The sequence below is a fragment of the Falco peregrinus genome, chromosome 6 (genome assembly GCF_023634155.1).
Source record: "Falco peregrinus isolate bFalPer1 chromosome 6, bFalPer1.pri, whole genome shotgun sequence".
Lineage (NCBI taxonomy): Eukaryota > Metazoa > Chordata > Aves > Falconiformes > Falconidae > Falco > Falco peregrinus.
In genome coordinates, this window is record NC_073726.1 from 11,479,390 (window position 1) to 11,505,166 (window position 25,777).

Consider the following 25,777-nt stretch of genomic DNA (forward strand, 5'->3'; position numbering starts at 1 on the left):
TTTTTGCTATGTCCAAATTAGAGCAAAACATTCCACACACACATACCACCTTTACACCATTAGATACTTTAGGCATTGTAGAACTTCAACATTTCTGCAGCTACACACCCACACCAGCAGGGGATCCATGAATCAGTTTTCAAGTCTGCCCTGGGGGTTCTCAATGGCCAGGTCTGCAGATGGGAGGGCACTATATGCAGTCATGGAAAACCAGTACCAGGAGAGACAAGATAGGTACGAACACATCTTAAAGTGGCAATTCTAGTCTGTAAATGCTGTGATGCTGGGCACCATATGAAAACATCAGGTGGGCCTTTAGAATAGTGCTATTGTTGTCCTGTTGTTCTGAAAACATGAAGAGGGTGACAGGAGTCAAAGCAGAGTCCTTTAGAGCTGTCAGTATAACTGGTTGTAAACTGTAACTGTTAGGGCTCAGACATACTTAAATACGATCACAAGACTCATGAGACTGCACACAGCCCGTCTCTGAAGGAGTATGTTCTAAGTCTTAGAACACCTCCAATTTTACTCTTAAGTGGGCTTGTTAGGAGGAGGTAAAGCAGAAGGTCGGGAAATAGATCAGACAGATAATGCTATTGAGTGTCTGAGTGTCCATCTGGGAACATCTACTTATTCCTAGGAGAAAGTGTGGATGGGCAAGGATGAGTCAAAAATGAGACAGATGGCAACATCACACTGTTGAGGAATACAGGTTGTTTCACTCTGGAAATAAACCCGAACACTCAGAAACAGGTCTGCTAAGAGAATCGTCAAGACTTGATGTAAGTGGGGAACAGAGAAATGAGCCAAAGTGGACTTGTGGTTGTATAGAAAGCCAGATCAAAAGTGTAGGTCATCCTCAAAGATGTCAGTCAATTATAGCAACCATAACTGCTTTTAGTCAAGAAGTCTGTTCACATAGGTATGAGCCATACCAAGACTGTATCACTGAAATCAGGCAATTCTGTTAAAATCCAGATATGTTTATAAAACTAGAACTGCAGTATGTGAAACCTATAACCCCTGCTCTCTAGCTCTGATGCAGAGCTCTGAAGTCTGTTTGCAGTTGTTACAGTAGGGTATCAGCAGTCACACTCTGGAGACTTGTGTGTGCTGGGATTTTGAAGGGAACGTTCTCCCCTAAGTCCAGGAGAGATCTCAGATGTAAAGAGAGCTGTGCATTCCTACTAATCCAGTGCATCCCAGCCTGGTGGATGCCTAGCACATCACCAGCAAATCTGCACACATAGAGCATCCATTCATTAAGAACTTGTCTGCATCCCACTTCTAACTATTGGTTCAAATGTGCTGTAAGACGTCTAAATCCTGGAAAAATAAACAAGTTTTTCTTTTTCCTAAAAAAAAGCAAGGTGGAAGAAGAGGACACTTGTAGGTAATCTCACCTGCTTTTCAAACTGCCCTTGTGCAGACCTGGCCAAGCACATTTTGTTTTGGTATGCAGGCGATCAGAAAGAATCTTTGAGTCCACCTTTCATAAGCCAGCTTCATTTTCAGCAAATGCTTAGAAGATTCAAAGGCTAAAATAATTAGTGTTTAACCCAGGAAAAAAACTTATATGTCATTCAACTAACCCAAGCGCTTTGATGAATTAGAATAGTCATTCAACGTAATTGAATGTGTGGTTGCTATGGTCACATTTATTTCTGTAGACTTGCGTGAACTTACTGTAGTTGTGTGTGCCATATGGTTTTTAATAAGATTTGAACCAAGGGCTCTAGGGACGATTCTGTATTTAGCTCTATGACAACAATGAGCAAAAATGATGGCTCAGGTGTGCAGATTACGCCATATCTCATTTTCCTTACAGTCTGGTGCAAGGCTTAGTCATGTACTGTTCAGGTCAATGGGGCATTTGTCTGCAGGATGACTAAAGGATCAGACATATGTAAGGTTATAATTTTATCAGACAAAGAACAACACTTTCACATAGACATGTTTGCAGTGTCTTCTGTTGCAAAAGTTTTGTGTGAAAAATTCCATTACAGCTTAAAGACTTTAAAAGATTGTGTAAGCATAGTGGAATTCACTTCTTAACCAAACCTATCATTATAAATTAACCACACTTAGGAAATTTAAACACCTGTAAGTCCAAAACACTACTTAACTCTAAAATACTATTAAGAAATTATAAGTTAAATTTCCTGTTTTAACAGCTGAATTTTAAGTACTTCAACAAATATTGCCTTTTCATATTTCCTGTCCTTAATTACACATGACTCAATGGTACTTTATTATAACACTAAACTCTGAGTAGTATTTCTTAATGATACACAAAATACATATTCTCCCCTGCTATTGAGGCCAGCTTTCTACATGCTGCTAATTGGTTAAATAATGGCCTGTTAGAACTCCTTTTTCTTCATCCTTTTTTTAAAGTTCTTATACAAAAATCAAAGCACCATGTCTTCATGGAATTGTATAAATCTTACAGCAAAAGCTCATTAATTACAGAGGATTTTGTTGATTATTGTTAGCAATACAGATAGAATATTTTTATTATGATTGCTGATTTCTTTGATTCAGTTTTGACATAGATGTAGAGTTCCTTAAGAACAACAGAGCCTGCTGCATCTTGTTACCCTTAGTTAAGAGTTTAAAGCGGAGAAAAAAGTCCACTAAAAGTGGACTGAATGAAAATCTACACAGCTAAAATCACCTTAGCCTCAACACTTCAGAATTTTCCTGTTTACTGTGTCTGAAATACAAACACATGACTGACTAGTCTTGCTAACACATCATAAAGCAAAATAAGGCCTCATAAACCGTTTTTGTGGATGTATATCCTTTCTCATACCTCCACCAATCTGAATGTTATTGTTTCACTACAGGTGGTCTTATGTTTTTACAAAACAGCGTTCTGGTTTCAGCTGGGATAGAGTTAATTTTCTTCCTAGTAGCTGGTACAGTGCTGTGTTTTGGATTTAGGATGAGAATAATGTTGGTAACACACTGATGTTTTATGTGCTGCTGAGCAGTGCTTGCACTAAGCCAAGGACTTTCCAGCTTCTCCCTGCCAGCGAGGAGGCTGAGGGTGCACAAGAAGCTGGGGGAGGGGACGGACACAGCCAGGACAGCTGACCCAAACAGGCCAAAGGGACATTCCATACCACATGGCATCAGGCTGAGCAACAGAACTGGGGGGAGTGGGCTGGGGGTGCTGTCCCGCTGCTCGGGGACTGGCTGCGCATCAGTCTGTGGGTGGTGAGCAACTGCACTGTGCATCACTTGTTTTGTGTATTCTTTTATCATTATTATTATTTTCCCTTCCTTTTCTGTTCTATTAAACTGTCTTTTTCTCAACCTGTGAGTTTTACTTTTTCTGTCATTCTCTCCCCTGTCCCACTGCGGGGGAGTGAGCAAACGGCTGTGGCTGTGTGGTATTTAGCTGCCTGCCGGGTTAAAGCACAACACACAGAAACAGCTTAGCTCAAACACAGTTTTATATGCACACAAACTAAAATAACAGTTAATGATGATGTGAAATCAATTGGAAGTCATAGCCAGGGAAAATGAATTTGTTACAGAGAAAGGAGATGATAACTTTAGAGATGAGCTCTGAAAAACAAATCAATTTTAATATAAGACATGAAAGCAGTCTGGAGTTAGAAAACAAATCAGAAAGTGTTTTTGAGGATTATTTATGATGCAGATAGGCAAGAAGTGCTCTGTTTGGGTGACCATAAACATATTTCAGAAACATTGACAAACGGATAAAAGAAATTAATGAGCAAGAGACATATCTGAATACTGCATTTTACTGTTCTATGAAACACGAGGAAAACAGAATAATAGAAGTTAAAGATACAGTTGATCTTGGATGTGCTGCATTTCAGCCAAAATGAGTATTCACTTTACATCTTTCATCAGTTGCTGAAGCACACCCAGATCAGGGACATGGCACAGCAGTGGTTAAATCATTGCATGCTTCCCTTCACATTCATTAAAAGTAGCAAGACAAGTAGGCTTTTTTTCTTTCTCTCTTTTTTTTTTTCCCATATAAAGCGCCTTTTTTTTTTTTTTTTCACATAAAGCTAATAGGGAAGCATAAGAAAACAGCCTGCAGCTAATCATACTTGGAATTCACAGTGGCACAGAGATTAACACCTCCTATTTAAACGAAAAGACATAGTCATGTACATTTATATTGTTTATGATGTCTTATCATAATGCTTTTAATTATAAGAAATAAAGCCAGCAGATCAGAATCCTGAAACCAAATTATATTTTTTCCAGGACAAAAACCAGAGACTTCAGCCTAGTGAAATACAAATGTTGCTACTTGCTTTACCTGTGGCTCCTGGTGAAACCTTGCATGACTGAGTTTTTTATGAAGGTATTCAGAAGTGAAATTCAGTCATAGAGGGATGTTAGTGTTTTGATGAAAGGTATGATGTCATACGCTACAGACATACATGTCTCTGCTTTCCTGAGAAAGGATTGTTAGCTATGTGAGGTGTATGGAGGTTTTATTGCCTTAGTTCAGAATAAACTTTGAGCAAGAATTCAGATGTAGATCATGATACATGACTTCTTTTGTAAAGGAATTTGAACTCCAGAGAGGACATTTACACAAGCTGAGTATTCAAAGTGTGGTGGCATACGAAAAAATCCCAGAATACAGAGGCACACAGGTTAGTTGAGCCCGTTTTGAGAAGTCATCACACAAGGGAGTTCTGTTGTTAGCTAACTTCAGCAAATGACAATACAAATCTAACAGCATTCCAGATCATCTCAATGCCCTCATTTAGGTTGATGATTTTTGCCCTTGCTCTGCACTCTTGTTTTGGATTTTTTTTTTGTTGGTTTTTTTTTTCAGTCTTCTTATATTTCCAGCATTGAAACTTTCTGCTTATTTTATTATGGAAACTGTGATGTTGTTAGTTTGAGAAGTTAGTGATCTCTGTAAAGCTTAAAGACAAGATATATAATGGTTTGAAACAAATATCACAAATTAGGAAATATAAATATATATATATGGCTATCAAAATCTCTTGTGTAGTAAAAATGTATTTGTTCATAAGAATTATATCTTGCTGGTTACTTAATACTCCCTTATAAAAGATTCAGGTTGCTTAAACATATATAATAGCATATAATACAACCGACAAGCAAAAATCTCCTTCAGTGAGCACATGAAAAAAAACCACTTTTCCTACTACATTGCTTAGACTGTATAAAGTTTGTGTTAATCACAGGCAGAATCAGGACCTCATCACCCAAGCAGAGGACTATTTTTATTCATCTGTCTTAGCTATGAAGAAAGTCTGAGCTCTTAAGTTTTACTGACATGAGGGAGTTGTCCATGGTCTACATTTATTTAGTGAAAGAAGAAAAATGCTATTGCAAAATGCCACAAAAAGTTAAAACCACTGCAAAGTGATGACAAAAATAACATCAGAGTGGAAGATATAGGAGAAACATACTGAAAGGGGAACGTGTGTTAAGTTATGACTTTAAAAGAATAAACCAGTTACATAGATATCTGTGTAAAAGGAACAGGAGTGGTTCAGCAGATTTCTACAGAGCAGTGAAGGTTATCAGGCAATGACAGAAGACTTTTGCGGAAGGTGCAGAATGGGAAACAAGTGCAATTAGTTTTACAGAGATTTTTCTTGCATGGTGTTAATGTAGACCACATAGGATCTGGCTCTCATCTGGCACTAGAACAGATCAGTGACTTCAAAGAGTCAGAACATAGTGGGATTTGAATTAGGAAATCAAGCTCACAAACATTCAATTCGTACACTTGGTTTTAATGGACCCTTAACACAGTCCTGTTTTTGACACTGGGGAATGTGAGTGATCAGAATGAGGAGGTGGGAATGTCAGCATAATCCTCCCAGCAATACCCTGGCAATCCACTTCCACAGTGGCATACTGTTCCTCTGATATCCATCAACTGTCTGACCAAAGCATGTTTGCTTTTTGCAGCAGCCTGATGTCTATGGAAATTAAAGACCAAAGCAAAACTATGACATTCTTCTATATTTTTTGCTGTGGTCAATCCAGAAGTGCTTGTTTTGTACATGAGGAGCAAATCAAGCTTCTTCTTTGTCATATAAATGATTTTTTAAAATAAAAATATGTGAGGAGAAACCCACAGCTCTATAGTAATGGAGAAAACCGCAGGCAAAAATAAAGCCAAATGGCAATGAAGGATTTTGTGCAGGACAAGAAATCAGCAGAACAGAAAGAGGAAATGATAATCAAAAGACTATTATTTTTGTATTTGCCTATATAGAAATGGTCTCTGATTTTATCAAAATTCTGCTTTTAGTTACTATTTTCTTACCTAGGCAATACACTATAAAAATTTTTAGAACAATTAATTACTTACTTTCTGGATACTTGTATCCTCAGTAAGGTACCTGAGCCTCAGATCAGAGCTCTCTCTCAACAGTTTTACAGTCATAGCATGCTTATTAAGAAGACCTTGTATTTCCAAGCAATCACCTTAGAAGCTTCACTACAAGAAAAGAATGTGCAAGAAGACTTGGTAAGATTAGTGTGCACAAGCAACGCCATGCATTAGGTATGCAGCAGAAGAAACCCAAGTTGCATGTCAGGTGTGAGAGAAACTGTGACAACAATGCGCATCCATCCTCCATTTACAGTTCTTACGTACTCACTGCAGGTCTAACTGGTAACCACATACACCGTAGATCTTGAAACTCCACTGGTGTGACCTATGCGAAATGGCAGCAGACAACTGTGTCTGCATGTGAAGCTAAATTATGGATAGTGGTTCTTTTTGTCCCTGTGGATTTTCCATCTGAATCTTTTTCCATTTATAATAAAAGGATTTTTCTTACACATCAATCGTAACAGTGTTTCTAAAGCTTCAGGAGACTAAATACCCAGGTAAATAAAAATCAATAAAAATGTCAAATCTGTTACATACCTTTCTGCCCTCCATACATCGCTGGAGCTCAGGCTTGGCGAGCACCGAGTACTGGCAGCCATGGGGCTGCCACGTTATTTCTCTCCAGTCACAGGTCCTGTTGTCAGAGCAGCTGAGGCAAGGGACGATCCACTGCCCTGGAAAACAGCAACAGGGTGTCAGCACCTCCTCTGTATTTTTGTTAGTAGCTTTATTATACAGCAAGCAAAGTATTTTTGAGCATTTTGTCATGGGGGCTTTCACTAAATTAAATGCCCTCCAACCCTTTGAAGAGATTATTTCCTTCCTCTGTGGCAAGGGGTTAAAGTGAACCTTTATCTAAAGGTGCAAAGTGGATAACCAGGTTCTGGAGTAGGAGGTTCTGTTCCAGCTGAATATTCTGCTCAGGTGGGGAACCAAGGGCTGAATTTAGACAATTCCTCTTTCTTGTAGCCACCAGTGCTGACCACTGTGAAACCCTTCCTCACACTGGCCCTTCCTTTTGCCTCCTGGCCACCCCTGGGGCCAGGCATGCCTTGGCACTCCAAGATTTCTATTGCCACTTGTGGATCTTGCCCTCAGCTCCATCTGCAGCCCTTTTGCAATCCAGGGCTGAGGGCTGAAGGCTCCTTCCTAGCTTCCTAGCAGTGGTATGAAGAGACAGAGAAGTGCAAGGTCTCAGTTAACACAACAGGTGCCATGCAAACACCTTTTATTGCATTGTGCCTTTTGAGTGACAGAGCAGGGACAGAATGGTTGATTGGTTTGAGGTCTGGACTCAGAGACTCCCACTGCTGTAGAGTTCTTCAAAAATTATGGGAAAGTTGTTTTGGGCAGCGGTAGTTATTTTAAAATTATATGAAAACTGAGCAGTTTTTTTCCCGACATTGTAATTTTTCATTCAATCCAAATACATGAAAGTTCTGGCAATGTCTACAACATCTGAGACCTCTCATTTTATAGAATATTTTCCTGAACATTCCAGACATTTATGAGCTGATCTGGTTTTACATAATAAACTAAAAAAGTAGAACTATATAAAATAAATACTGAGGAGCTGAAACAGCTGAACAATAAAAGTTTAAACTTTGGCAACTGAAAGTGATAAGTACCTTTTGAAAAGCTTCTTTGAAATTGATTTATATTCACCAGCTCTCTCGCTATATTAAGAAAAAAATAGATCCATTTTTGGCATATACTAAAGGTTAGTGGCAAATGTAAAAAAAATTAGAGGACAACGATATATGAAGATAAACTCATGCTTATAGGAAGCACTGACATTTAATGCTAACAGAATAGTCGCAGTTTTTAAATTTACATAGATGTGTGTAAATTTATGCATTTTTAATCCAGTTACGAACTTTTCCTATCGTAATTTCCCAACAGTCAATGCATTCTTAACCTTCAAAAATAAGATTGTACTAAAAGTTAAAATTAATCTGATATAAAAAGAATAAGACAATTAACGCTGAAAAATTGCAATCAATATTAGTTTGGAAATATAGCTTATTTTCTATTGCAATTATGAGTTGCTTTCCCCCCATTTATACAAGGTAGCAGTACACAATGCAGTTTTCAGCATCATTTCAATCTGCATTTTGTGGTGCTTCAGCTGAAAGAGTTGGCATTGGCCCTACCAGGCAAAGGAAAATTCACCTATGATTCAATGAAAGAGAGCAGGAAAGAGCGAGTTGCTGTTAGTTTATTCAAAAAATAAAAGTTGGTTAAAAAAAAGTCTTATGAAAGCCTATAAGTAGAAGGTTTACACAGGAAGAGTGAAAGTAAACCAGATTTTTGGTTCATTAGGGCAGTTTATCAGTTGCATGCATAAATTTTCTGCTTAAGATATGAGATTAAACATCGCCAGTGCTCCCAAAAACTGGTCACCTAAAATGGCATGAAAAGAAATAAACTTTTAAAAGAATTCATTAGGACTGTTTATCTTGTATTCAAAAAATATTAACCTAAAGTTAGAAATTTTAACCAATAAAGGCTGTACACTTAATTTGATGGGGTTTTTTATTCTTTCGGCCTCTTTTATTTTGGTTCAACCTTTCCCATTGTCATAGTCACAAATACACATATTCTGCTTTCAAGATCAAAATCAGTTTCTCTACAGTGCTGAACAGTTATCCACATAAAAAGAAAAAAATTCTAAACTGAAAACTCAAAATTTAAATATTTAACCTAAGCTGATGCTAAAGATAGTTTATAGTGGATTTATGGCAAGTTTACTGTTATTTTTGGTGTCTATTTGGTACCCTAAGACTAATTTTTTTTTCTCTATGAATGGTCTATATAAATATATTTTCCTTTTGCTTTTAGCTGCATTTATGAAAAACAAAAGTAAAAATATTTTTAAAAGGACACGATTTTTATGCTACAGAATAAATGGCCTTAGACCTATAGACATGTCCAAGCTGAAATATTCTCCTTGTAACTGAAGGAGACACTCATCTTGAACAGCAGAGCAGTTCACGTCTCTGCTGGACCCAAACCTAGATAGCTGTTGAATGCAAAGGGAGAGCTCGTACACAATTATGTTAAATTATATACAGTTGCAGAAAGTATGGGAAGTGAGATACAACTGAAACACATGTCACAGCAGCTAGGCAGAGCATTAGATGTGAAGCTGTGATCTCTTACCCACCAGATTTTGTAATTGTCTGCAAACCAAATTTCCACAGACTGCAGCATCCCGATTCGCCTGCAGGGATTTAGCACAACTTGGGGTTCTCATGAGGAGTCAAACACACAGTTAATGGTTGCTGACTTCTGTATTATTGATAATACAGCAATACTGAACCAAGAGCTAATCTTCCTATGATAGCCTGGTTTGTTCGAACCCCATTGAATCAAAGGGAATCTTCTGAAGGAAAAATGATTTTTGTTGCTATGAAAATCATAAATTCATTCCATGACCTAAACAAGATGGAAAGAAACTCCCCCTGTTGAATAATCCAAATTATATTGGGGGGGAGAGGAGAGAGAGAAATCATGTAAGTTAAATTCCTATTTGGTAACGTGCTGAGCTTCCTCCAAAGAACAGTGCCATGGTGACTAGGACAGGAAAGTCAGTTCTGCCTTTGGTTAGGACCTGAACTACTGTCTCTGCACTGCATCAAAGGACTGGAAATGAGACATGAAATCCTGGTTGTACTGAACTGCACTATCTCATCTCTATCTCTGCTGCTCTGTCTCAGCCTCTGCCTGTGTATGCACAAACGCAAGCTTTTGCCAGCACGGATACTTTTTGCTGGGATAGCACCTCAGCATCACTATACAACTAAGCTGTACCCTGGGGTAAGATCAGTGTATGATGCTGCCTTACTTCTGCAGAAGTTTTGATTATTCTTCTGGAAGGAAATGACATTGCTTGGCTCCTCTGAAAATTTAACTGAAGTAAAAGGGGTGTTGCTGCTTTAGCTGGGAATGTGCAATTGCTCCCATGTGTTAGGAAAACGTTCACTGCCAGGATTAGGATATCATTAGGTTGTTACAAATTTGGAATGATTTTCCGCAAAAAGCCATGCTTTCCAGTTCCAGTGGAAGTTGTGACGTGCATTAAAACTATACAGTCACTTGTTGCCAGATACTGCAAACCCCACTTCTAGGCTCATTAGACACCTCTTGGCAAATTCACTTTATAAGCACAAATTATTCTTCCCTGTTTAATATACTTGTCCTTTGAGACTACATCTCCTGAAGTTTGTTTCCATTTTAATAGTGTATATTATTCACAATAAGGCTGTAAAAGATATTTTATATTCAGCTTCACTTAGCTAGATGCAGTTATATATTCAAAAGAAGCATGTTATATTTCAGGAGAAACAGACTGTCTGCCCCAGAAGGACTCTTCTATGGATTTGGTTTGGGCTTTCTAGTCAGGAACTAATACACACATAATGTCCTGATATAGTAGCGTAGCATAGGTTGTGTTTCTTTATGATTAACAATTTGCTGTGTGATCAAAATACACTGCTAGGCACCACAGTGTCTCCTTTGTGTGTTCACTTCAGATAACAAAAAATTAATGTGTGCCTCTGTTTCACAGGAAGTGATGCATTCAGGCAGTTCTCGCATTCCTTTTACTTTGTATTGATTATCCCATGAATTTGTTGAAATTTACTGTGGTGAGAAGCTGCTCTATCTATGGCAAGATAAAAAATACAGTTGTGTTAGTAGACCATAAAAGAGCGTTGAGTTATTTTTCATTTGTCTAATAAATGGTCAGAATTATTTATTGTCTAATCCAGCAACAACTTAAACTATGAATAAGGCTGCATACCTGAATAGTCCTGTGGATTATTCAGATTTGTTAAAGTACATTTGCATAAATCTTTATGCAGCTGTAAACTGTAAACCATGTAAACATTAATATCTGTCTGACAGTCTGTTGCAGTCTGGATTCTCACTAAACCAAAAGGATGTCTTGATTGTATCGGTTATTCTATAATGTTTGATTTGTCCATCTTGTTTTTTAAGATGTAAATATATATTAAAAACAGTAACTGTTTGAAACTGTAAATTGTTTTTGTGTTTCCAATATAGAAGAAGAAATATAAAATTCAAATGGATCAGAATGTGTGTTCTTTTTCTAAAACTAATTTTTATTTTGAGTAAATAAGCCCTTCCATTTACAATAAAGGATTTTTATGTTAAATTGTTTTGATGGAAATATTTGGGTTTGATGCATTTTAAAGGCTACATGACAATAATTCAGTCAGTGGTGGTTCACTGATTAGAAACTTATTAGAGAAAAATTGTCACAAACTAATTAACATGATTTTAAAATCTGTAACTATTATGAGTTATTAGTTACATTCATTGTGAATAGGTTAGTGCATGTTCATAGAAAAGAGGAAACATAATTTTCAGTTTTACTTCGATGAAGTGCATGAGTTAATTTTCAGAACGGGATTAAGTACAAACCTTTTGTGTCCCCAGCTTCACAGGTCTTAAACATCGTCTCTGAAATTGCTAAGAGGTATTCATGAGATAGAGGCTGCAAGCCACAGGACTCCTCTGGACGAATTCGAGATCCACAGTCCTGAATTGAAATGAAATCTGTGAAAGACAGCACTGCACCCATCCATATGACTTTGAAATCCTCTTCAAGGACATTTAAAGAGGAAAAAAGTTATTTGGGTTTGGTTCTGCGTTCATTCATCCTTTGGTCTTCAATATGTATTTTTAATATGAAAAATAGAATCCTTTCTCCATTCAGACAATGCTTTTATAATAAATTATCCCAATCCACAATGAATGTACAAGATACTGCGTTTGCTAAAGATATAAGAAAATTTGTTAAGGCAAACGTACATAACATTCAAATAATGTCATGTTGTCTCTACTTATCATACAATCTCTACCTATTTGCCCTTTGCAATATTGCATGCATATAGAATACATTTCTGTGATGAAATACCCCAAATTAGCTTGAGGAGATAGAGGTGTGTAAACGAAAAGAGAAAGATAACCCCAAAATTTCAAGGGGAAAATGTTTGAACTAGTAGAGCCGTTACAAAGACTTATTAGGGGTACTGAAGGAAAGGATTTAATATAACTATGAATATAATCTCCTTGTGAGTCTTAATGTGAGATGTAATCCATAGTAAACATTAGACATTACCATAAGATTAACATAAATAATTGAGATTTTTATGTTTAAAAACAATAATCTTTTAATTAAGTTTTTTCATGGAAAAGAATCTGACCTTTTTTCCTGTTCTAGTTAGAGAAGAGTTCACTAAGAGTAATAACACATACATATTTTATCTATGTTTATACTTGGATACAGAAATATGGACTGGATATTAAATCAGCAAAATGTAGTAAATAACATGAAACTGCTAATGCACTGGCTTATACTGTAAAAACACTTCATAAGGCATTTCTCACATTTTGTAATTTCTGATAAATTTTATAGGCATTAGCAAAAACATATATGAAAATTAGTTATTGCCAGATGCCTAAAAAATTAACAGTAACAACCTGGAATACCAATAGATAAATTTTAAATTAACTTTCTTAAAATTTGCAAGTGAAAAGTGTTATTTGCTTTTAGAAAGCTTGAACATTATTCTATATGGAAGGGCAGAGGTGCCCCCAGCTCCCCAAAATTTCAGATGAAATATCCAGGTAGTGATTCCTAACCATAAGTTTTAGCACATATGGATTCTTACATTTTAAGTAATGGGTTATATCAATTTCGTGCCTTTCAGTTACAGTTTTCAAGCATCCACTGGTAAGATACAAGTAACATCACAGCATTTGTAACATTGGACAATTCTTTTGGAAATTTTAGACATCTACAGTATATACGGCTGCACGAGCTCCTCACTCTAGTTTGCCTTTCTCATTTCTGCAGAGAAATAGCATTCCTAGGACATTTTTAATCTGTTTTAGAGGTGCACTTCAGGATAAAATGAGTCACATCCCAAAAATGCCTTTCTCCCTCAACTGTAACGAGAGTTTAGAATGATTCAGAGTCCAATATCCACATTAGTTCAGATGAACCTCCTCAAATTACTTTGCAAAAATACTCATCCTCCATAGTGCATTGCCCTAACGGGTGCTATTGCCAATTGTTTCATCAGAAGATAGGAGCATTCTGGAGTACATGTTAGCTTGAGACATAGTGTCTGCTACCTCATATTTCATTGTCTTCCCCCTGTTTCTGTGTTGTGATAAGCTGACCAGAACACAAGGAGGGTTTTTTTTCACCAAACCTGAAAAGCTATAAACCTGAGACTTAAAACAGTGAAAAAGATAATGTTATGACAAAGGAGAAAATATGAAAAATTACTCTTGGCAATTATTATTTGATGTGCTTTTCTTATAAAATATTGTATTAAAAATGCAGTTGTGGCCATTTCTGGCTAAATGGAATATTTATTAGTCATGGTAATGTTCAATAATTCAAAATTTGCCTTTTTAAAGAATTGCATATACTTAGTACTACTAATTAGTTACAAACAAACTACACAAATGGAAACACACTTTTACTGGAGTGTGTCTGTTTCAAGGAGTATTCTTGTAACCAAAAACAGTAATAAAATGTAATTTCTCCAAAAAGAAAAAAATATTTTGTTGGTCTTTTCTTTACCAAAGCATGCTGATTCCTATTTTTATTTTCTAAAATGATACTAAAATTAATTTGGCAACTGTCATGTAATGTCATTCACTGTTTCCATGAAACTATGCTACATCTAGGATGCTATGCCTAAATTAGACAAATGAACAAACAACAATTATGTCCTAATATTGGCAAGGTAAAACTTGATAGTAGGGTATGTGCCACTGATACAGATGGAGATATGAATCCATCCTCTGATTTAGTAAATACTGGTGTGTCTTGATTATGAAATCAAAACCCAAAGTGAAATAATTGTCTCACAATTATTCCTATCTCATTAAATTCCATGGTGGGGGGAAAAAATAAAGAAAAAATCTTCCCACTGACTTCAAAGGGTTAAGGTCATTTTTGTGCACAAAAAGTCAGAGAAATGGTAGATATGTATGAATTTTTTTGTACAGTTGTCCTGTTCTCTGCCTAATGCTCTATAACTAGGGAAAGCTGTTATGACAGATTGAATGGTACAGTATCTTCTAGTGTTAAACTGTGATATTGTCTTGGAGTCTGTAGGTCTGGACACACTGTACAGCTATTTGACAGTATTACTTCAACTAACATTAACATCAGAAAGCTCCTACCTTGCAGTAAAACAATTTGCACAGGACTTCACAAGAAAGCCCGAAATTCCTGAACGTGCTGCCATTGCTCTCAACACAGTGCCATAAAATAACTTAACAGGGATTTCCTTGTTCGTACCTCTGCCCAGGGTATGTGTTTAAACAAACAAAAATTGATTTTAATTGCATTCCTTGGACAATATCATTAATGACAGTTTCATGTGGCTGGTTTATTACTAATCACAATCAATATGCAGGTCAAACTACATCACTAATTCCCTTTGACTTTGTTGTGTTTTCAAAGTATGCAAACCATGAATTTTAACAAACACTGTGTTTAATATGCAATTCAAATCTGAAACTAAAGGGTCATGAGGGATTGTGAATCACTGAACAAGCCTTATTTGTTTCATCTTTACTTTTGTGGGAGACCAATCCTTTATCATCATTGACACATTTAATATAATGTGCAAAATGAACCTGTGGCAGCTACAGATGTCCCACAGCTCCACCAATGAACGGCACATTAAGGACTTTTCTAACTGCCTGCGGGTTTTTAAAATTTTCTTCAGGTGCTGCAGTGACATGACATCCCTCTTGCCTTGCCCAAAGATGAAACATCTAGTGATCTTAAGTATGTTTACAAAAGATCACTCATGGCAAAGATGAGAGCCAGACATGTAAACTTAAATGATAGCTCTTGCTCAGTGTCTGTTGCCCTGCAAACCTTCACTTTTAGAAGGCAGACATAAAAAGGCCCTTGAAATGTCTGGATTAGAATCAAAAGAAAAATTTCCCTGCATTACGTACTTCAATGCACAGTTAGAATCAACTCTTTATACGACTGGTTTGGCATTTCACTAGTAAAGTCACTTTTATCTTTACCAAAGATTTTCTGGACACTAGCAAATAAAAGAGGAATAAAGCTTTCCTCTGTACATCTAGATAGCTTTCCGTCAGTATCAGTTGATACTTAGAGAGTGATCATTTCTGGAGTCTATCTGCTGTGTGAAATGAGAATTGTTTCTGTTCAGACCACACTACAGTGAACTTGATTCCTCACAAAGTTTTGGCCTTTAAGAGGTCACACAGATTTTTGAACCTGCTAGTTTACAGTTTTCTCAAATTACTAGTTTGGTGTTATTCATGCATATGTAATTTCATTTCTTTACAGTCTAGACAGCTGATTTGATAAGAATTTTGTTTGTTTAGCTCAGCTATCAATAACTGCACTGTATTTCTTCTCAACTATATACTTATGCATATGCATATACATACATAGTTTCAGTCAAGTGTACATAAACATAAAAAAACCCCAAAGTTTTAAAATCATATGGATCTCTGTGTGTGAGAGAGATAGCATTATAAGCATTATAAAGCATTATAAAGATGATCTGCACTCATGCAGCTAATACCATGGAATCAATGTCATATACATAATACCATTGTAGTTGCAGTTATGCTTTAGATTAAGAGATCTAACTTAACTATTAATGGATTTTTAATTGCTGTTGTACTTTTTTTACCACCTCCACCATAATAAAAGAATGATTACACTGAAAATGCAGTAATTGGCTATAGATTAACCGCATAAGCCATTAAAAGGAGAGAAGAAGCCCATGACTTTCCTGGGAGAGCTTGTATCGAATAGTGACAAATTGTCCATCTGTGTTTGAACGGTTGGTACTTCAGGAATAACAGAGCACCACATAACAACAAAAAAGTTACTTTTAGCATCTACAGATGCTGCTACCTGTCAGCTCAGAAAGGCATTTTAAAATAGGAAGGTAGGATTTTCAGAATTTTCTGGAATAACCCAACTCTGTCCACTCAAAGCTGTTGCTGAAACTAATTTTCTGTGGAGCTAGACTTATACTAATTAATTTCATGCTTTGGAAACTTCCACCCAGGATGCCTGTATCCAGGCTCCACACTCAGCTTTGTCAGTAAAAGTCATTCTCACATTTGTATTAAAATCCCTAGCGGTCAATGGGCGTGGTGGGCTCAACACTTTGAAAACCAGGTGATTTCTGCTTAGGTACTCACACCTGAAATTGGACCCAGCCCAAATCACTGGAAGCCTGTCCCTACCAGGCTAATGAAGGATCAGCATATCAGAATGTTTTAAACTAAAGAACAAGAGGAACATAACTGAGCTCACAGAAATTCATTTCAGCATTGCATAAAACCAACATGTAACCAAAATCCTGCATCTTTTTAACACCCAGAGCCCACATGTGTCTGGGAACTAGATGAGACAAACCTTGTTCCCTTGGCAAAGAAGGGAGGAAACGTCTCCATCCACTGAGCTCTGACTCTGCAGTCCTTTGGCCAGCATCGCCCGTCAGCCTGGCAGGTCACCCAGCCACCTCCTCCAAGGCACCGCAGCCCTGCCTCATCTTATGGGGCTGCCGGGGCTGCCTTATTTCTTGTGACTGTTTACATTTTTGAGACAACAGAACCAAGCTTGTTGTGAAAGAGGTGATTTTGAATGCTTTTCTGTTGGCCTTTGTAGGCTCGTTGACTTAACCTTATTTAATCTGGTTCTATTTAAGCTGACCTGAGTTTCTCATTAAATCCTTTCATGTCTCTTTAGTCCATCTTTTTCTACTATTTTACACATAACTAAAACGGGATGAAAAGTGATTGAAAATGATGCTATGGAAGGAATTCTAATAAAATTAGTCGAAGAGTGAGCTCATGAAATAGTGAAATTGTATCTTATTGCTAGGGAATAAATTGGGAGCAGATGGATTAGTTCCACTCTATCAACTTTATTAATATGGCAGTAATAAATGAAGGAACAGTTGGCATATTGACTTCTATTCAACTGTCTCCCTCTGTCTGGCTGCATTATTTAGTGATAGATGAACCTCCAAAGATTCAGAGGTTCAGGCTGGTTCAATTCAACACCCAAATTAACTAGACTGAACTGAAACTTGTGGACGTATGAAATAGGTCTAGAAAGCTCTCAAAAGGAGAGGGACAGTCTCCTGAGAAGTTTCAGTTCACTGCTGCTTTTGGCTGGGAAACAATGACTATTATTGTTCATCAAGCACTGTCTAAGACAGAGGTGAAGACATTGTTTATGTCAAAAGACAGACAAATCCATTAAACAGAGAGTATAGTATTAATGGGTTAAACTGATAGAGTAATGGTTCCATGTGCTGCAGCTATGTTTTAAAGGAAAGAAACTGCCACCCTTGTGTTTTGTAAGGAACCTAATGTGTTCCATCTGCAAAAATGGGATAATACTGTCACAAAAAACCATTAAGATATGCTCAGTTCCACACGGATCTGCTAGATCTGCCATAAAAACACTTTAGAAAAGGAGTCTGGGCACTCAAAGGGTTCGAACATGCAGTGCACAGACATCAGTAGGAGACTGGGAATGATATGAAAAGCTGAGATATGGGCCATATTGTCAAGGCATGGTGAAGACATCAGAGAACAGTTTAAAATGTGTACAAAGTGCAGTCATCAGTCTAAATTGCTTTCAAATTCTTACTAGCGCTATTCATGTTGTTGCAATAATTCTTATTATTTTGTCTGAAGAATACCAGCATACTGTGAATTGCAAACTTCTGCATAGAAATTTTTTGGGGGAATAATGTCACATGCTTTAATCAGTAATGGAAGAATGTCATATCTATGCAGTATTTTTACTATCTGCTAAAGAGGATTTGAAAATGCCAGTAGATGCCTCTCTACAAAGACAACTGCCTCAAAGCATGTACAGATTATAGGGACAAACAAATTTTATCTTGACAATAGAGCAGATGCAAAGTGGCTTCCTCTGCACTGAGAATTCTGACCTCACAGAAAGCTAAGAAACTGTTTTGAGAAATAAGATCTACTTATAAAGAGAAAATATTGCAAGCTTCATACCACTATTTTAAATACATTTTATGTGTGTGGAGACTATAAAATAATCCTTTCACTCTATGAAGGATTTTGATTCAATTCCATTTTACATCATGTGTAATGCTGCACACGATGTCAGTTAGATTATCTGCCTTCCTGTTCCCAAATAGTCAATAGTTCAAAGTTCTGCATTTATGAACAACAGAACAAAAATATTCGCATGAGGGCTAAAAAGCATGACTTTTAATCTAGCAGAGGCTTGTGAATTATGATTATAAACAGCTTAGAGATGCAGCAGAATTAGTTGAAGCAGAACAACTGAATGTGAGATCCAACTCCATTAAGAATAGAATATTGTAAACATAAGTTCTGGGAAATGCTTCAAACTGTACCTGAAGATAACTACAGCTTTCTTTTTTTCTTTTTCTTTTTTTCTTTTTCTTTTTCTTTTTCTTTTTCTTTTTCTTTTTCTTTTTCTTTTTCTTTTTCTTTTTCTTTTTCTTTTTCTTTTTCTTTTTCTTTTTCTTTTTCTTTTTCTTTTTCTTTTTCTTTTTCTTTCTTTTTTTTAATATTTGAAGCTATCATCTGCATGGATTTTTCAACTGCTTTATTAGCAAACAAGTTTTCCTAATGCAATTAATGATATTTTTCCCAAGCAAGAACAGTGACCATTTCCAGCTTGCATGCTTAATAAACTTAAAAACACTAAGCAAGAAAAAATGGAATGAAAAGAATTTAGTGTTTCTTCCTCCTTCAAAATGAAGATAAAACAGCTATTTTAGGTTCAGGTGTGGTTTTAAAAGGGAGACATTAATGTTGACCTGGAGACTTTAAAGCTGTATCAGTTCTGGATTCCCACTTACTCTTAGTCTGCTGCCCCACCTCCACCCCCGCACCTCCCGTCTTTTCCCAGTGCAAGCTCTGAGTGAGAATTGCCTTGAATTTTGCCAAGTACACTATTTGAAAATGGGGAATAGCTTGAGATAAACCATATGCTTTGAATGTGCAAGAAGTAAATATTTTATGTGATAACTAAATGAACAATTAAGTGCCAATGTGTCCCTGATACTTTCCCTGGTAATTAGGTAAAAAATGTACTATATTAGCTGGGAAATCTCACAGCCTTGTGGCTATTTATAAGGAACATTCTTTTCTACCCTCCCATGCTCATGGTATATGATATTCACAGTTCATATTGCAGAGATCTATACCCTACAACTTCCTATGTGCAAGAGGTGCTTGAGTTCTAGCCTTGTCCCTTTGATTTTAAACTAAAACCTTTATATCACAGCCATGAAAAACACAGCAAAACTTCTTACACTGAACGGGTATCACCATATTCAGAAAGTATGAAAAAGTTTGAAAGAATGAGTTGAAAAGCATTACCGTTCATTCATGAATTCTGAAATTGAAATACTCCGACAGTGAATGCAATGCATTGAAAAAACATATGCTAGCCAAGGACTCGGTCCAGTGAGCTGTGTATCTACTAAAGCTTCTGTTAAATCTGCTTTTCACATTAAGCAAGGCTTGCAGATTTGAACTCAGTGTTTCAGGGTGTACCATACCAGAAATAGTTCTTTCTTACTTTTAGTACAAAATCCTGTAGACCTTGCAAGTACATATATTAACTTTATTTAGGGCTTGGGGCATACTGAGGTTAAGATTCCAAGGAGAGATTTAGGATATTTGGGTCCAATTCATAACTCTGCTGTTTATGTTCTGCATCAGCTTGGGCAGAGGACTTGAACCTCCATCCAACACTGCTCACGCTTGTAATGTGTCATCTCAAAACCCTCGCTCAGTTGCCACCCTCCTCCCGAGTGCCTAAGTTTCTTCTAGTGGGCATAGTCAGCAGAGCTGTGTTAGTCAGCCCCTAGCCCTAAGAGAGTTCAAAAATTCCTTTCCCGGCAGTGCTCGAGCTGATGCTGTGTTCTCAGCACATGGCACTGGGAGTGTGCAGTGCACAAAGCATTGACTGGCATCTGCATGGTAGAACATTTCCCTGTGATATAGCAAATAAAGTTTAACTGATTTGCAGCAGAGATTTCAGGTCAAGCTCCCAAGGTCTTCCCTCCAGTCAGTGGGCTATTCTGGGCAGTTCTGTCTCAGTCTCTCCCAAGGAAACTGTTTGCGTTGGCTTTGTACATACAATTAAATGCTGACTTGTAAAGAGCCTTGAACCCGATGAACCTGCAGGCTAGATGTGTGTAAAGATTGTGGGGTGAAACTGGAGGGAGGGGGCACCACCATGCTCCCTGTTAACTTTTACGTGAGAAAGGACTGACTGAAGTAGGTACTTAGCTCCCTGAGAGAGCGCATGGCAATTCAAATTGGAGGACAGGCTGTTGTGCACCCCAACTGGATGTGTAACTCACAGAGAAAGGTACACTTAAGATACATGCCTTTCCATAAGATTTTCTGAAGGTAATACCTCTGGCTCCCTAATAACTGTGCTGACTTGTGAAGAATCTTATTTTTACAAGCTGAACTCCTCACTTCAAATTTAAAGAAAAGGACTTTTTTGTATTTGCTTGCTTGCCCCAGTTGTATCAGATGTTCTACTAGAAAAAAAAAAAAGCAGCAAAATTAAACCTTTCTCTGTCAGCTTTACCTCACTAACCCTCCCTACACAATAAATAAGGAGCCTAGCTATGCTGCTTGAATATGGTGTAATTCCCTAGGCCTCAGGATGCTTAAATCTCTCTCTTCCCAAATGATTTTCCTGTGTTCTCCCACACATCCCTTGAACATGAGAAAAGGAATTTAATACTGATTTTTTTCAGCAAATGATTCATGAGGAATAGCTGGTTGCTCTCTGGTGACCGCCAAATAGGATGCAAAAGAACTAAGTTCTGAAAGTCCGGTTCAATAGCAGCACTGATTTTGCTTCTTTTTCTAATTTAAAATAAATAAATAAATAAATGGAATGCCAGGATTTCCTTTCTTAGTCTAAATTGAGATTAAATTGGCCCAAAGGACTGAAAAGATATTAGTGAGCCATGGATGGACTGACAGCAAGATTTCAAGAGCATTGTTACCTCGGGGAAAGTAGACAGAAACCAAGCTAAAGAAATAAAACCTGAATGGACTGAATATATTCATAAAAAAAGACAGAAAAGTTTATTTATGTTATGTTGGCTACAGGGTGAATTAAAATGGTTTTTATTTAAGGAATTAGTGCACATGCTGTTTTATCCAGAAATTGTTCTCTGTGGCATACGAGGTTTTGGAATACACATCAGAGCTATGCATGGTCTGGGGAACACTGAGGAATCCACTACCACAGGCTCAGGAACACCAAGTGGAAGACTTTTCCCAGACCCAGTGAGTTTGTGCCTTTCATGTAAAGGCAGAGTCCACACATGTGTGGAAGCTTCATTCTAACGGAAAGCACTCTTGTATCTGGTGGACAACGGGAGGTATTTCCCTTTGCATATTTACAGTCTGCACTGACACACGTTTGAAGAGCGCAAGTACACGGCCAGCTTTGTGCAGCCATGTGCTTTGATGTTGGCTGTCTTTAATGGTGTTCCAGTGAACACCCAGGGCCAGATCCTGAGAGCAGTTGTGATGAACACCTGAGTCCTTCAAGTCAACTCCCAAGAGCTGAACACCCTCCTCTTTGAAAAGCAATACCCCTGGTGAAAGGACCTAAGATTGCTCTCCAGTGAGAGTGGTACAAAGGGTTTGTCTGCTCAATACCCAGCCTGCACTGAAAATACCACCCAGGTATAGACAGTCAGAGGGACACCGGGGGTGCCGCTGGGCGCCTGAGCCTGGGGGAGTTCATTTTGTGGAAGGCCACCTCAGCAACTACTGCTCCCCCCCTGAAAGGTGCCAAGAAGCAAAGAGGCGTGTGAAAGAGATGTGCATTTGTTGCAATGCCCCCATTATGGGCAGGGATGACCCCTAACACCTTGTGCTTTCCCAGCAGCCCAGTGGGAGGCAGGTCATAGCGGCCAGCATCCCTGCAAGCAGCAGCCTGAACCTTTTGTATTTGGCCGTGGTTTTGAGGTGGCCTTTGACAAAGGGCCCATGTCTGATAAAGGGTCCATCCCTGAGGCTTTTCTGGCCATATGTCAGACCCTTCTTTTATTAAGGCATTAGGCTATTTGTTTAAGGTTCAAAGACCTTGAGAGGGTATATTTTTAGAAAGAGAGCATTTAAACAAATCTTTCTAACTGTAACAAGCAAATATTTTATAATATATCTATTACTGATGTAAAGTTTAGATTTTTGTTGCATACACAACAAAATGTGAGGGATAAAGCTAAGAATATGTAAATGACACTAGAGAAAGTATCTGTACAAATGTCCAGGGCAGATGGACAGTGCATGGATAGGTCTCCATTCCACACTATCTGTAACTCAAATTGAAGCCACTTATAAGCAGAAGGTTCTTTATAAACCCACAGAAGTGCAGAAGGGAAGGGAAGACTATGACTTTAACTCCATATGTATGAAAGAAAGTGAGAGAATGTAAAGATTTAAGTGGGGGTTTTGCTCCTTTCTTCCTCTTCAGTTAAAAGCTTTAGTAAAAATACAATACTTAAAAGGAAATCAGACAACGTTATCTGAGATCAAAGTTTCTTGGACATTGCACACAATGAAGACTATCAAAACAGAAAAGATAAATGTATTTATAGATAGTATCTGGTTGTCATTTATACTTTCCTTTTACCACACTGTGGCTTACCATGAAAATGATGAAGTAATGAAGGACCAATTTGCCTTTGAAAATCAATACATATTTCATTCAGAAGAACCTTTGAGTTAGAATATTTTCCTTGCTGTGTAACAGCTATGTCCAGCACTAAATTTTACATATCCCCAGATACGCTTTTAATATACACAGCTGGGAGACAGGAGTAAGACAGGCAAATTTGTTTCCCTAGAACACCTACAAATCTGGCCATGTAGTAATTTATTTTCTAAACTATAATGGGGTAAAATTGACTCTAATGAATTTGCGGCACACTTGCCACTATAATCACAGAAGTGAATTTCATGGATTTTTATTAATCATGATCTTTTTCAAAAGATACTGATTAAAGGTTTGCCTTCTGGTGCATAGCAGACTGAAAATGCAGCCTTCTTACAGCTTGATGGGTTACTGGACAGCAGACTGCATGCAGGTAGCTTTCACACATGGACAAGAACAGATTGCATGCAGTTAGTTCCAAATGAGCAGATTGAAGCTAGAATTTGCCCCGTTTTCTCCAACAGCCTGCTTGCAGTAATTTACTACTGCATGTCCTTTTCATTCAGCTAAAGTAATCAAGCAGCCACTAGTTGAACAAAGCCCCCCTCATAAAAAGCAACTAATTACTTCTGAAGACTGAATAATGTGCTTAGTGACAATGTTTACTGCACAAGGCATGATAAGCGATGCTGATCTGATGCCTTGCGTTGGTCAATGCTGAGATTACAGCAGCACAGAGATGCAGCACAGTGGAAATAGAAAAAAAAAATTGAAATTCAGGCTTCATCAACAATGTATTAAGGAAGTTAATTATAGCTTACTAATCACCTAAGTTCCCCTGACCTACACAAATAGTTTTATACAACAATTTGCTCTGCCTAATAGAGATGACTGGGAGTTTTCTGTGATTCACTTCAGGTCTGGGGAGCAATGAGGAAGCAAATAATGCAGCCAGTGCAGCACTACAAACATAACTGAATCAAAGTGACGCAGGTTGTTCTCCCCCAAATGTCAGAAACATGTTAACTACTGTTTTTCTTGCAAGGACAGAGGCTAAACTTGGATCTGGGCAATGTTCCAGGCCAAGGTGGTGACCCAACCTACTCTCACCAAGATTCAGCACTTCAAAGAAATAATTCTGTATAGAGCTAAGGACTCCTCCAGCTTTCGTATGGATTGTGAGTCAGCCTATAAGGTGTTTTGTGTTTAACTTTCTTGTGTCCTCTAATAAAATAAATTGCTGTAAATACAGGTTTCTGTAGGTGTGGAACATTTCCTTCAGCAAAGTGGGCGTAGGTACATCCACATCCCATAGCAAACCCTCCCACATTACAACTCAAGCGTTGTTTTTGTGACTGATGGGTTTATTTGATCCCAGGCAATGCCTTCTGAGCAGCTCTAAAACCATGGGTTGAATATGATCTTATTGTTTCAATACTTTTGCCTAGACAGATGAACAATCTGGCTGATTGCCTGCCCTTACTCCTAGTCGTTAACCAGCTATTTTTCACTTTCCTACTCTTCCTCAGTAAGGTACTGGATATCTTGCAATAGGAATTTTACAGTGTTTGCCTGGTAGTAACTCAAAACCACTACAAATGTTGAATCAAACACACATCTCAGATTCCCTCCAGTACGAGCTCTCTTCCATCTGGCTTTAAAGGGTTGCCAGAACTTACTGTGGACACTGAGACCCTGGCCTTGCAGCAAATTCGGCTGTTGCAGAAAACTAAAATGTTTCCAGTTCAAATGAGGCTCGAGGATGTAAAAGGACTGAGATAATGGAAGAGAGCTATTTCAGCAAATATTAGATTACAGTGTGTTATGACATAGCATATATTAGATACCATTATATACTGTAATCTATGTTAGATACCTGATAGTGATCTAACAAAGGTTAAATTAAGTATTACTGCAAGGATGTTGTCATCTCACTTTTACTTACTTTCAATTCCCTCCTTCCACATCCTTTCTACAGACTTTTTATGTTTGACAACAGTTCAGATTGTATAAATTTACAGTCTTTTTTTATAGAAATACACAGATGTGGAGTAATCTTGCTCTGCTGATTCTGATCTTTACCCTTCAGCTGCTAATACCCTTTTCTTTCATAAAAATGTCAGTTCTGCATCAGACTGAATCAGGGGAGGATACTTCTAGAAAAGTATTCATGTTTGAAAACTTCTTATTTCTTTTCAATTGTTTTTTCATATTACCAATATGAGACAGCAGGAAGGCTGGAGGGAATGTCAGAAAGGGGAAAGGGAATAAAGAAGGATATGGGTTAAATGAACAGTAAACCTTTTTGTTAGGGTATACAGCTGTCTAGATGTGCCATGTTATGGCAATTGAATACAATAGCTTAAATAATTGTTTGCAATTGCTAAAAGATACTTGGAAATACTTTTAAATGCCTCTGTCCTGCACTATTAAACCTGCCTTCTATTATGCTGAAAAAATAACATAGGAGGAAACAACTCAAGATTTGCTGCTAGTCTGAAAGCACTGCATTACTGCAGTGAACTAAGAGGAAAGTATGTAGTAGATAAATTCTAGCTTACCATTTTGCAAAATGTCCATACAAAGACTGATTTAATAGACCACAACACAGA

General features: G+C 37.5%; 1 protein-coding gene across 2 annotated transcripts in view; it reads right to left on the bottom strand.

The window, feature by feature from the left end:
• CPED1 (cadherin like and PC-esterase domain containing 1) overlaps positions 1-25,777 on the bottom strand; it is a 155,061-nt gene that overhangs the window by 15,053 nt on the left and 114,231 nt on the right. For both annotated transcript variants that reach the window (XM_027794017.2, XM_055808831.1), the window contains exons 17-18: positions 11,834-11,951; positions 6,923-7,059 (exon numbers count right to left, since the gene is read on the bottom strand). In XM_027794017.2, coding sequence (XP_027649818.2) covers positions 6,923-7,059; positions 11,834-11,951 — 255 coding nt within the window. The remainder of the gene's footprint in view (positions 1-6,922; positions 7,060-11,833; positions 11,952-25,777) is intronic.